At 38.8% G+C, this 13,134-nt stretch overlaps 1 protein-coding gene across 1 annotated transcript in view; it reads right to left on the reverse strand.

Moving 5' to 3' along the window:
* COL9A1 (collagen type IX alpha 1 chain) overlaps positions 1–9,852 on the reverse strand; it is a 61,612-nt gene extending 51,760 nt beyond the window's left edge. Inside the window, exons 1-5 of the mRNA XM_066314310.1 lie at positions 9,839–9,852; positions 9,460–9,533; positions 7,999–8,076; positions 7,729–7,861; positions 686–1,082 (exon numbers count right to left, since the gene is read on the reverse strand). Of these exons, the coding sequence (XP_066170407.1) occupies positions 686–1,082; positions 7,729–7,861; positions 7,999–8,076; positions 9,460–9,533; positions 9,839–9,852 (696 nt within the window). The remainder of the gene's footprint in view (positions 1–685; positions 1,083–7,728; positions 7,862–7,998; positions 8,077–9,459; positions 9,534–9,838) is intronic.
* Positions 9,853–13,134: the final 3,282 nt, after the last annotated feature.

The raw sequence follows: 13,134 nt of genomic DNA on the forward strand, positions 1-13,134 counted from the left end.
TTTATCATTCCACCTATCCATTCATCCATCAGTATTGCTGAGAGCAGTTAGTAAAGCTAAGATACATATGCTGATTTGTAGTATGTTAATTGCTACATTAGCAGCTCCAACTGATTATTTTTAATGACATTTTCAAAGACTAACTCTTGTTTTCAACAGAATTAGAATAACTTTTCAGCTAATGACACTCTCTAATCCACATCTATAACAGCATGTTAGATAAATTCCGTCAGACACATGGGGCAGCTTTCTGCTGACATCCTCATGTAAAACTGATTTCAATCCAGTGCAATAGAGCAACTAAACATACAGAGGTAATGAAACATGAGATGCTTCTATTGTTGCAATGTTTTCCCTTTCAGATTTACACAACATTGGTTAACCTGTGTCCACAGTTTTTTGTAGACATTATAGTTTAAAATTATGTCTCACTTTGCTCTTTTACTTCAGAGTTGTCATAACAAGCACAGGGATGTCTAAGAATTTTCATTATTGAAATTTAGACATATCCTGGGTCATCTCTTAGCTTACAAGGTATAAGTGCAAAATTGAAAAAACACAGCTGCCAAGGAATTATAGTCTGCCATTTCTGCTTTCAGAGATAATTTAGGCATGCATTCCACAAAACAATACCCCATATTTAATGTAAAACACTTTTGAAGAAATTAAAGATTTTGAAACTTACCGGAACTGAAATTTGAGGATTATTTTTAAGTTTTCCAAGCACAGCAAAGCCATCAGTGTTGATTTTCCCTTTTGGTTTTATGTTTAAAGACTCTATTTTAATACAGTCAATAAAAAGTGTGACACTGTTAGATTCCACAATTATCATAAGCTTGTGCCACTGGGAGTCAAACAAGAAAGGCAAATGTAAAAATGATGCTGTTTGGTGTTTTCCATCTGCTCCTTTATAAGAAAACTCAACACTTTTCATTTGGCCATTAAGATTCACTCCAACTTGTTCTTTTCCTGAAGAATCCTGAATCTGCCAAATAGTCCAGTATTTCTGAAGTGTGGCCCCAGTCATCCGAAAAGTAGTTAGGAAGGAATATTCATCAGGCAATCCGTTGGAATATATGGCACTGTGTAGGATTAAAATACAGTACATTTGTTCTGTATTTGCTCTGAAAAACTCCACATATCATCACATAATAATGAGAAACCAATACTCAGTGGAACTATATCTCAGCCATCCTTTTATCAGTGCACTTTTGTGTGCTGAGCCCCAAAACAAGGTGTTACTAATGGCAAAAAAACTGGTTCAGAAGTGTGGGTTCTTCCAATGTTTTACAATTTTTATGATAACCCTTTCTAAGAATAATGGATGAGGCAATAACTAACTCGTACTTCAGACATAAAAGGTATATGTTACAGTTATCCTATTTCCCACTATTAGGCTTACAAAATCAGTCAGCATAGTATGACTTCACAATGACCAGGGGAAAAGTGCAGATCTTTTTTGATTTTGAAGGCATGAGAATGTCTTTTGCAAATGCATTTTCTTGTTCAGCCTGCCAATAACCCTTTTGTTAAGGTATAAGCTACCACTTCAGCAGAGATCATTGACAAATATATGGTGAGAACCCACACTCAAAGTGTATTATGTCCTGTGACATTCAACAACAAGACTACAAGTATCAGGAAACAGATTTGCCACGAATAAAACATCTCATATTTTAGGAAATCCTGTAAGATGAGGTTTGGAAACACAAGTAGAACTGGCTGTGTCACTGTGCAAAACAGTAGTGTCATTTTTTTTATTTCAAATGTATGACTTCAATCCAGTACAATATTTAAAAAATAGGTCTTTCCATATTTATTTTATGGATCATAAAACTCTAGTGTCATATGCAGTTAACATCAATGCATCATTTGTCATCTGCCCACATTTAAGAATAAGTTTGAATAAATTTCTTAAGCATGAAGATATGCAGAGCTATTAGAAGTTCTTCAAATGAAAGCTATCCCAGCTTTCATTAGAATAACTTCTCAAACAAGTAGACATTTTGAACAAAGATGATTTTTGAGTGGCAGATCAATCCTATCTCAGCAGCTATTTAAACAGCATTGGTGAATCTTAGGATTTAGGCGGGGGGGAGGTGGGGGGAAGAAAAAAAAAAAAAAAAAAAAAAAAAAGCGTAAGTCATCTCTTATTCTGTGTGCTTAATGACTACTGATTCAGAAAGAGAGTACTTCCAGAAGCAATCCCCCTAGCTTGTGGGGTTCCAAGCTGTAGTGCAGCTGTGTTCCAGCAGGCAGCGACACAGCCTCAGCAGAGTTCAGTAAGGACACGGCAAGCCTGGCAAGCAGCAGCTTCATCTGACAAATAAAGTATCCGCATTGCTGGTGTTTCTCTTTTTCCCCGCGAGCCTTTGCATACACCTGAGAGCCGGGAAGGGGAATGTTTAGCTGGAAAGTTTAGCTCATTATATAAAGTGTGGAGATATATAAATGAGGAAGCAGGGGCTCCTTGCCAGCATCTTCAATCTGTCTGTGCTTTGCTCGGAATTATGTCTGTTGACTGAGGATGAAGTAGTTTGCCCCACCTGGTTTTGTTTGATAGGATTTTATCTAACTCCTTGTGTTCTGTCATCATCTATTTTCAGTTTGTTTCTTGCCATCTCAGATGCAAATGTCAACAGGATATTGTAGCTTTCCCTCTGTTCCAAGAACTTTGCAGTGTCTACTGTCCCTATCCCACCTTGTGTTAGGTTTCTGGCCTACACAGTAAGCATATATATTCTTTTCTGCTCCAGGAAGACAGTTCTTCTCCCTATCTAGACACACTTTCACTCTAAGCTTCTGATCCAGTTCAGCACATTTTTATGGCCTTTTGTGTCCTTCTTCTGTAATATCTCTTTTAAAAGTATTTCAATCTCCTCTACTGCTAAAACTTTATCTCAGCTGGGTCATCTATCTCTTCAGGTACTGAATCTCATTTGTTCTTGCAGAAGAGCTGGTTTTTCTACTGCCACACTGAAGGTGGTATTGTTAGGTAATCTTTAAATAGCCTCCTTGTGACATTCAACTTTCTCTGTTCAGTTCAATGACTCCAGGGTGTCTGATACACTGAGCCTAAAAGAAGCAGTACTAATCCCAGATTGTCTGTGAAGAGGTTTTCAGTATTCCTCCGCACTGCTAAGTTTTGCTGTCATGGCAATACTCATTAAACTAACATACACATTCTCATCTGACCTCAGCTGACACAACTATACTGCCAGAAAAACAAAACAACAAAAGAAATAAAAAAGCCCCTAGTACATGAACATACTTTTTGATTAGAAGATTGTTTATACCAGATTGGCAAATTAATTCTTTGTACCATATTTAGCGATAGTCTTAGTACTTTTCAAGACATTATATGGATTCTCCTTTATTCAGACATTAAAACAGGAAAGAAATATGTTCACTTTTCCAGAAGATATGCAAAGAAGGGAAATAATGTAAGAGCTTCTGACATTAGTAACAGAAAATTAAATTATAAGAAGCATATATCAAACACTAAAGATAAAAATTCAGTGCACAAACATGGATAAGTATTCACATTTTTAAAAAATAATAATAACCAATCAGAAGAACTGCTGCCTTTAGACTAAAGGCTCAGTATCAGTTACATGACTCAACACAGTGAAGCATGACCCATCACTAGAAAGGTATTGTGCAGAGGACGGTTACTGTGTAAGATTTATACCTGTAAATTTAAAAGTAAAGCCGAGATGTTCTCATCTCAGCTACTCCAATAGCAATGATCCTTTAGTAGTTTAACTGTATTTCAGAATACATTCCAAAAACCTGTAATCCTTATATAGGTAAAACTCTGCTGAAATCAGCAACTTAAAATGCCAAATATTTGGAAACCATGGCAAATTAGCATGATATTTAAATAAATCATTTTAGAGAACCTATTCCTCCATCTCCCTGCCAAGTGAAGAATGATGGACTCTAACTTTACTGAACAGCTGATAGTTGTACAAGCACTCAGACTATTTCTGGAAATAAGTTTTAACGTAGTTTTACCCAATTCCACTGATTTATGGAAGGGAACAAAGCAATTATAAATTTAGATTCAAGTAAATGAGCAAAGAAAGAACTTATATGGAAACATATTTGAAAGCCAAAATCCAGATTTATTCCTGACCTATTTCCTATCAACTTAAAATTGTTAGGGATTTAAGCCATCAGATCTTCTTATTTCATTTAGGTTTTTTTCTTCAGTTTGTAAGAAAGCATTCCAGTCCTGCTTTCTAGTATACTATTAATAACTGCTTTAGTTATTTTATTAATACAAGGTTAGGTCAATTTTTTTATCAGCTATTTGAATATTTGCCTGAATTTTTAAATTATTGCAGGATGGGAAGTTTGAAACATTTGTAGTTCATCTAGGAGAACTTTTGAAACACTACTATTTCTTTTAATCTTTTTCATAAATACCTAAGACTCTCACTAATCCTATATTTTGAACACTTACCAGGAAGATTTTTTTTTTGAGATTTCAAAGCTAAGTCCTACCCAGGCTTCAATGCAACCAAGGTAAGTCATCTGACTATGGTGTGGAAAGCCCCGACCCATCCCTCTGACTCCAGGATTCATCAAGAGCAGAAGAGCATGTTAAAATCTCAACTATGTACCTATTTAAATTCTACAGATTAACTGTTTATTTTATTAAATTTGAGGGGTTTTTTGAGTTAATTTCTTAGGTGAGCTCCATTGTTCACTAATTTACTTAGTCCTTGCTAGATAAAGATTTTAGAAATGTTAGCACAACCCACTGGAGGTGGCTGTGGAAGTTGCTGTGGCCATTCTCATGATAATGCAATATCATGTGCTCAGGGTTGAGGATTCTTTCAGTCAATCTGGAGACGCTCATGTCTGCATCTCCTGAAGCTGCCTAGAATCACAGCTGACCTGACAGACAGTACCTGGCAGCAATTGAACAAGCAATAAAAATAAAACTTATCTCAGCACTTCTAAAAGCATCTGTCCGAAGTCATTAACCAGAAGCCATTTGTTAGGACTCATTACCCTCAGCTGATCTTTATTCTTCAGAACTTCCACTTCTGAGCTAATTAATTCTCTTATGACCTAATTAGCTTCCTAGTTGCATTTCGTCTTTTCTATTTTAGCATCACCATCAATATTTGGGTGGGATAGCTTACAATGTGAAAGGAAAATCACCTGAAGAGCTTTGGTGGCTGAATGTAGAAAAGCCAGACCTTCAAGAACATGTACTTGAGGAGCTCTGCTTCACGAAAAGCAACATTCCCAAAGGGGAAAAAAGCCAGAAAATGTGCCTTTGAAATTCTCTGGATATTTCAAGTTTACTGATAAGGCTTTATAAATTTCCTCCCTATTTTGTTTGGGGGTTTCGTGTGTGTGTGTGTGCTATGACAGTTGTATTTGTGAAGTCAAAGGTTTAAGGTTTCATCCAATGCACAAAGATAATTACTCCTTTTCCTACATAGAAAAAAGTGTCATGATATTTCTTTGTGCCAATATATTTTTTAAGTTTTCCATTAAAAATAAACAAAATTATTATCCAAATTAAACGGATTAATTTTGTACTTACTAACTGGTGGACACCTACAACATGTACATAGATTAAATTGAAAAATGATGGGTTCACCATGTCCAGTGAAAACAGTTATATGTCATGGCAATTCCACTCAAAGTTATTACACTACACCATTACATGGAGAACACTGTATTGATCCTTCACCAGATTTTAGTCTAGAAGCAGCACTGGCCAATGGGAATTTATTTGGATGATCGGAGAAGCCAACTTATGATTTGTGTGCAATCATTTCTGTACATTCTGGGATACAGTTCTGGGCAACCATGCAAAGCAGCAAAAAAGACCAAGCTACAACTCAGCATTTTAGGGAAGCTCTGCGGGTTTTTCAAGGCATAAGCTATTGCTACATCAAAGACTGAATGCTGAGTCTTGCCCCTCCAATGGAGCTCTCATTCCCATACCATATAGCCCCTCTAAAACGGGTTCCTCTGCCTTAGTATAATCATCACATATTAGCCTAAAGAATAATTTCCCTGTTGCCAACGTGTTTGATGAGTGTCCCTCCCCAGCTCTCCTGTGCATTTGGGCTATATCAGCCATCCAGCTCGGAAAAGCCGTGATGGCCGTTTTTCCCAGACTCACTCTATTTTTCCCTCCCGCATCTCTGGATGCAGCAGGAGCGCCGGGGCCGGAGACGGGGGCGATCCCTGCGCCTGAGCCGCGGCAGCGCAGCCCGGCCTCGGCGGGAGCCGCTTCAGCACCGCGGGCGGGGACAGCTCCGGGGTCGGGCCGGGCAGCGCTGCCCCTCCCTGCCCTGCCCTGCCCGCCTCTCCCTTCCCTCCCCTTCCCTCCCCGCCTCTCCCTTCCCTCCCCTTCCCTCCCCGCCTCTCCCTTCTCTCCCCTTCCCTCCGCTTCCCTCCTGCTGGGACGGCCCTGCCGTAACTCGAGCAGACCGCCGAGCTCGGGATCCGTGACGGAGGAGCAGGGAGGCACTCGAGCCACGGTCGGGATTCAAACCTTAAATCCATCTCCTGCGCCAACGACCCCAATGGCAGGAGTCAGGTCAGATGCTGTAGTAAGCCAGTTGACATAGGCTTGTTCAGGGGTAACTTGTGTATATCAACCAGATGTTTCACTCTAACCGTCTATAGCAATAAACCTAAACTCTCTTAAAGGTGAAAATATTGCTGCTTTTATCTGAGAATCTCCAACTTCTAATGAAGTGATGATCCAATTTGCTGTCTGTGTTTGGATTCACATTCATGCACTAGGAGCCCTGATTTGTGTCTGGGACCGAAAGTAGTCATGAGGCCAATGTAACCAAACACTTAAGCTCTAAAGTAGCTTAATCTGGTGGCTGTGAAGGTAGGAGCCAGGGAGGAATGCTGCAGGGAGGAAACGTTGCTAGTGATAGGTGGAGTAAGACAGAAACACTTCACAATCCAATTATTCTTAGCTGAAGCAGTTGTCCAGTTACTGGTCTTGTCACTTAATTGCTAAATTGAAGCATTCTTAATTACATAAAGTGCTGGAATAGAATCCAGACTTGCCTAAATTTGGCAAAGACATCTCTGCCCTGTTGTACTGTCTCTATTCCTTCACCAGCAGCAAGTCTGGCCTGTAAGGCACCAGCACAATTAGATTCCTAAATCCTGACTTCTATTACAAATTCACTGTAACATTTTAAATAATAATTTTCAACTTTTATATATTATGTGACCACAAATCAGCCAGGAACATTCCTGTACCTGTTACCTAAAACAAGCACTCAATGTAAAAAACCCCTTACCTCAGAATCAGTGAGTTGTTATCCTATCTCATCTCTGCAATCCTTACATGATCAGAAAGATCCCTTTGTGTCAATATTTTAAGAAAACTTTCTTCCCTCTCCTCTTCTTACATTTTCTTTGTCTCCCTATGTCAAGTAATCAGCAACTTCTGACATTACTTTCTAGAGGTGAATCCCCTATAGTATAAGCAAATGTTGAGGCACTGAGATGTTTCCTTGGTTAGAGGAAAGTGGAAGTCTCTGAAATTGCTGCTACATAATCAGCCTGAGCTGGTGGTAGCAATGCAAAAAGAAAAAATAATATTCAATTCCTCTTTCCCTTTCCAGAAACTTTTCAAATTGTGTGATCTAGCTGGTGGCAGATCTACCACTTAAAAATAAGATGGCAAAATATCTATATTTTAAAGCCAAACAAGGAAGGCATTACCTGGTTGGTATCCTGAAGTCTACATTGGGTCCCAATTTATAGGCTACTTGTAGAGAAGTGGATCCCACTACTCTCTCAATAATTCCTTGGGAAGCAGCTTTTTCTATTTGAAACTGAGAAATCAGATCAAAGCCTACAAGAAAAAAAATATACACATCCATAATATAACTTTCATTTTAACTTTAGACATGTGCTGTCACAGAGCTGAACATAACCTGATAAATTTTTGAACTGCAGCTTTTTCCCTGAAAAAGTCAGGATGGTACTTGCCTGGTAAGTCATCTTGGCCAATCCTGATTGTTGGGCAGATATCAATTCTGTGACTGGCACCCAGAATAACTGGCAGTCCTGCAAAAAGAAGGGAATTTACTAACCATGTACCTGCACATTGCCACAGATCACCTTATAAAATTAACTGAAGCAACTGTAAGATGAATTAAACAGAGCTATAAATAATAAGAATTAGAGGTATATAATAATTCAAATTGTACTCAGTAAGTAAGAGGTAGCAGAAAATAACCATCTTTTTCTAGAGAGTTCCAAATCAAAACTGTAACTTGATATGCTATTTGATTTTTTTCAAGTCTTTAAATGAAAATGTTATAATAATTCTTCTCTTGCAGAGCTGTTGAGAAATAGTAATAGTTTAAGAAGGCCTGCTGTGTAAGGAGGTTTTGGGTTGTAACTTTTTGTGGTTCAAGCAAACTTTTTTTTAAAAAAGGCCAGTTACCTAAATCAACAGTCTCCCTACTCCCAAGGAAAGTTAAACAAACATCATGCCAACTAAATAAGTTGCTGTAAATCAGTTGGCATCTTTTCCATCCTCACTGGTATTCCAAGCTTTCCCACTTTCCTGTGTGCTGAATTTGATCAGAAAATGAACACTCATGAAATGCAGGGTGGTGGCAAGAGCACTTTACAGACCTTTTTTGTTTACCCAAATGAGAACAGAGAAGATTTTTTTTTTAGGAAACTAAATCTAAAAACCCAATTTTTTAGAATATTATTTGTCAAAAAGCCTTGTCATGACCGTAAGACCTACAAGATACCCAGAATTAAGGAAGAAGGAAGGAAAAATAGCATTTATTTGAAGAATTCAAGAGCTATGTACAAGTCCAGTACCAATCAATCAGGAAAATGTTAGCAGAGTGTGGGTAGGGAAGAATGAAGAGTGGAAGCTGGAAGGAGAAACATTTCTAACCTACAGAGAACCTCTTGTGTACTGCAAAGGCTCAGCCCTAAATGTGGGTTTCCTTCTGACAACATAGGCTTAAAGGGAACATTCAGGTTGACACGTTACACCTTAGAAAAGACCTCATTCTATATTCTTTGATGAGACACATGGCTGACATCCAGCCATTTACATTTTATGCCCAGCGAACAAAGTAGAACCAGTTTATTGCCACAGGTAGCAGAGGAATATCTAACTGAAACACTTTCAGAAGCGCTGAAAGACAGGGAAGGTCTGTGTCCTGTATTTACCAGATTTTAATCTTTACCTTAAAAATACATCTAATAGCAAATTTGAAGCAACACACAGAGCTCTTGCTTTTTCCCTGTTTTTCATATATATCCTTCTATCCATCCATCCATACATAAATGCACATAGACAGCTCTCACTTTGTGTGATGGTTAGTCACAGAGGATTTTAGGTTTGAATAAACACAGAATAATTCTTTTGACATTCAAAATTACACAAAGATAAAATGTAGATAAAATCTGTCTCCTTACTTGATTGGTGCTGGATGGTGGCTGAGATGAAAGACCACAGAAAACTACACAGGTAAAAGAAAGCTGTAATTTTCCTGTAAACAGAATGAAAACTCCAGTATGAATCTTTAGTTTCTGACAGGTTTTGTTATTAAATTTCTCCTCCAAGCCATGCATATTAAACTTATAAAATACCAGTTAAGGATTTTCTAACAGATTTGACAAGACAATCTCTTTGACAAGATAATTTCTTTACATGACGTTTTATTTTTGCCTTATAATAACACGTGTCAATAAAGTTCTTTCTATTGTAGTCCCCTCATATAATGCTGGCAAGGACAGCTTTCACTGGTCTAATCTCTTGTTTACAGATGTCTCTAAATCCCACTTGTTCTCTTACCAGTGACTTTTCATCTTCACTGCTGGATTTCTTCACTTCTCTCATGTGAGTACACAGGGTATATCGTCACACTGCCTGATTCCCTCTCATTAGTCCGACAGAGGAGTGCAGCAGTGGGTGCAGACAGCTGCTCCTGCCCCACCAGGACCAAGCAGAGAGGGAGGTGCAGTCTGCTGGGCTGGTTTTAATCTTTCCAAGGGAAGGAGGTGGAGGCTGGACAGACATGTGTGTCCTGGTGGGCTCTGAGGGCGGACCTCAGGAGCCAGCTGAATATAAAGAAGCCAAGAGCTCGAATTAGAGGCTGCTTCTTTGAGCAGCATGAGGGCAGGGAGATTCAGAAAATGTGAGTTCAGCAAAGGCAGTCTCTGAATGGTGGGATCTGCTGTTCAGCCAGGCAAGGGAACAAATTATATGTACCAGGAAGTGTGAGGAAGCTGGTGGTCCTGATATGGGATTAAGACTAAAAGCTCTGAGAAGGAGGGAATCTCTGTCCTGTAAAGAAGGTATTTCCATTTCTCAATGATTTACTCATCAGGTGACCTCAGGAGAAGCCTGTCTGGTGAGGTCCCAGTTGCTTTTTCTGAATAAAACAGGCTATGTAAAAGGGGTTTCCTTTCTTAGATTCTAACCTCCAAGGCATACATATAGGCATTCTTAAGCAGACTGTTGTTCTGTTGTCATTGATAAAGCACTCCCTTTCCAAAGGGACTATTATATATGCTTGGACACACAAAGACACTTTTTCATATTTGTCCACCTCGATGTAAAAAGAGAGAGAGAAACTAAAATTTGTATTCATGAAAAGATCAAGGAAAAGGTAATAAAAAGCCAGAATGTCCTGATAGGAACAAAGTCAAAATCCTCTATGTATGGAAAATATGCTAGGTTATTCTTACACATCACATTTGTAAGGTTTCATCTTCTCTAGACTACTGACATTCTGGTTAATAACACCCTAAATTTCCAGATTTTTAAAAGTGTGGAATATAGGAAATGCAATAATCTCTGCTGTCTGATAAGTGCCTGGAGAAATAACTGGGAAATGAACTATTCCCTTCTTCCCAATTTGCTGTAAATCACATTCCCAATAAACTCTCTGTAAACAACAGGTTTACAGTTTGAAATCACTTGTTAGAAAGGGTGGGGCTGGATCTCACACACACACAGTTTGTCATGAATGATGTCTAATTTTGATGTCTAAGGCAGTGAAATTTTGGTGATACCATTTTTTCAGACTTCAAGAAAAAGCTATACCCAGGGACCCTTGTGTTCCAGCATGATTGTGAACATAACATATCAGCACTAGGATTGCCATGTGAAAGCTCTGTCAATTAAAAAAAAAACAAAAAAAGGTGAAATATCAATTTGATCTGACAAGAAGTTTGCCCAAGTCACCACACACCTCAGTGCCTTATTCTCCCATGCAGACATTTCCCTTGTGGCATCCAATGGTACCTATAGGGCATGAAAGGAGTCTGTAAGGAGCTGGAGGAAGAGCAGTACAGGGAAGTCACTTGAAGCTAAAATGAAGAGGAATGTGAAGGAACAACAGAGAGCACCCAGGGCTCAGAAAGAATACCAGAAGCTTTGTGAAGGAATGGAAAAGAGTCAGGTGCCAAACCATCTCTTTTGTTTTCTATAAGCTGTGGCATTTCCTTTGCCTTTGAGACTGCTTGGTATTGCAAATTTATTTGAGGTAACATTAAGGAAGAAAAAGCCATTGCAGTAGTTAGTTATGGAACTAATCACTACCAACTTGCAGTAAGCATTATTTTTTGGTACCTGGTGTGAAGATGTCTGACATCCATTGTGTCTGGGGTTATTCACACACACATCATCCTCTCCTAAAAGCAGAGTCTTGTTCAGAGAAATTTGGAGAACTCTGTTTCTGGGCAATCTATATTTTTAGCAAAAAGATTAGCAAAATCTAATTTTGCTTGCATTTCATTGCAGCGATTCTCAAGGGTGGAACTTTTTTATGTCTGAAGTATTTTCTCAGTACAGGATCTTCAAAAGACCTTTTTACTAAAATAAGACATGGGAGACAGTATGTAACTAAAGCTGGGAAAGCACATTTACTATTCTCTTTGTGGGCAAAAGAAAAATTATTTAGAAGACTAATAGCCTCTGGTTGCTCTGTGTGCATTTTGATGTCTTCATCTTGAAGGAAAACTCATGATCTGTGATGAAATTCCTGATCAGGTGTTCTGCTAATTATTTTCACATCACCTTGAAAGAGCCAGAAAAGTATTAACTGACATACTAGGGGTAGCAGATTTAATAGCTCCACAATCTAGCCAATATTTTTCCCATTTCAAGAAAATGTAAACTGGGATAGATGGAGTTTGTTTCCTACATATCTAGCTGTCACAGAGACAATCCCCATCAAACTAATACTCATGTTTAACTGATTTGACTATTTTGGTGTCATTCTACGTCACCTCATGGTTTTCTCTTCTTATGAATTGGGCCAGTGTAGATTTCTCAGAAAAGCTCAGTGCACAGTGATTGTTGTTTACCCACTTGCTCAGGGATTCATCATCTAAACGCTAGCTGTTCATCTTTTGGAAGTGGATTAATTAAAGAGTGGTGACTTTGTTCAAATACTATCTCCTGAAAATAAGCTATGTAGGAATGTCATGACCTCACTAGCATGTGGAGGTGTGCTTACACATCTGACTTCACATTCCACTTCTCAGATATCTGATTCCATATCCATTCTGTACTCCTGTTCTTCTGTGCAACTTGAGTTGGAGAAGAGGTATCCATACAGCTGTCTCTGAGAATGTGGCTGAATTGGAGAGAAATAGCAGATGGCTGAACCCAGCTTCTCTTGCAGATGTAAAGCTTGCTCTCTGTGATGAAAAGATTTGCAGCAAGGTGGCTGCAGTTGAACTTTCAGAAGGCACAATCCAGCAAAAACCAAAAAAAGACTAAAGGCATGATATAGAGAAGACCATGTGGAAGAGAAGAAGATTTCTTAGTTCAAGCTTGGGTTTACAGCAAATTAGGATGACTAAATTAAATGGGCTTGAAGGAACTCAATGTCACTGGCTTATACTTTGGAGCAGGACTTTCAGAAGGACCTAGCCAAGTATGTTCTTCCCCTGAAAGTATCTGTGACACCTGTGCAGGTACTAGGGTCTCAAGAACAAGCTTTGGAAGTGGAAGAACTAAAGTCTGTTAAATTGAGGCCTCTGCCTGTGTGAGTGATCCCATAAAGGACCAGTGGTTCATGCTCCCTGCCCTACAAGCTCTTCCATACACAGCTGGAGAGGGGAGGAGCAGCAGGGAAG

This window comes from Sylvia atricapilla, chromosome 3 (genome assembly GCF_009819655.1).
Source record: "Sylvia atricapilla isolate bSylAtr1 chromosome 3, bSylAtr1.pri, whole genome shotgun sequence".
Taxonomy (NCBI): Eukaryota; Metazoa; Chordata; class Aves; order Passeriformes; family Sylviidae; genus Sylvia; species Sylvia atricapilla.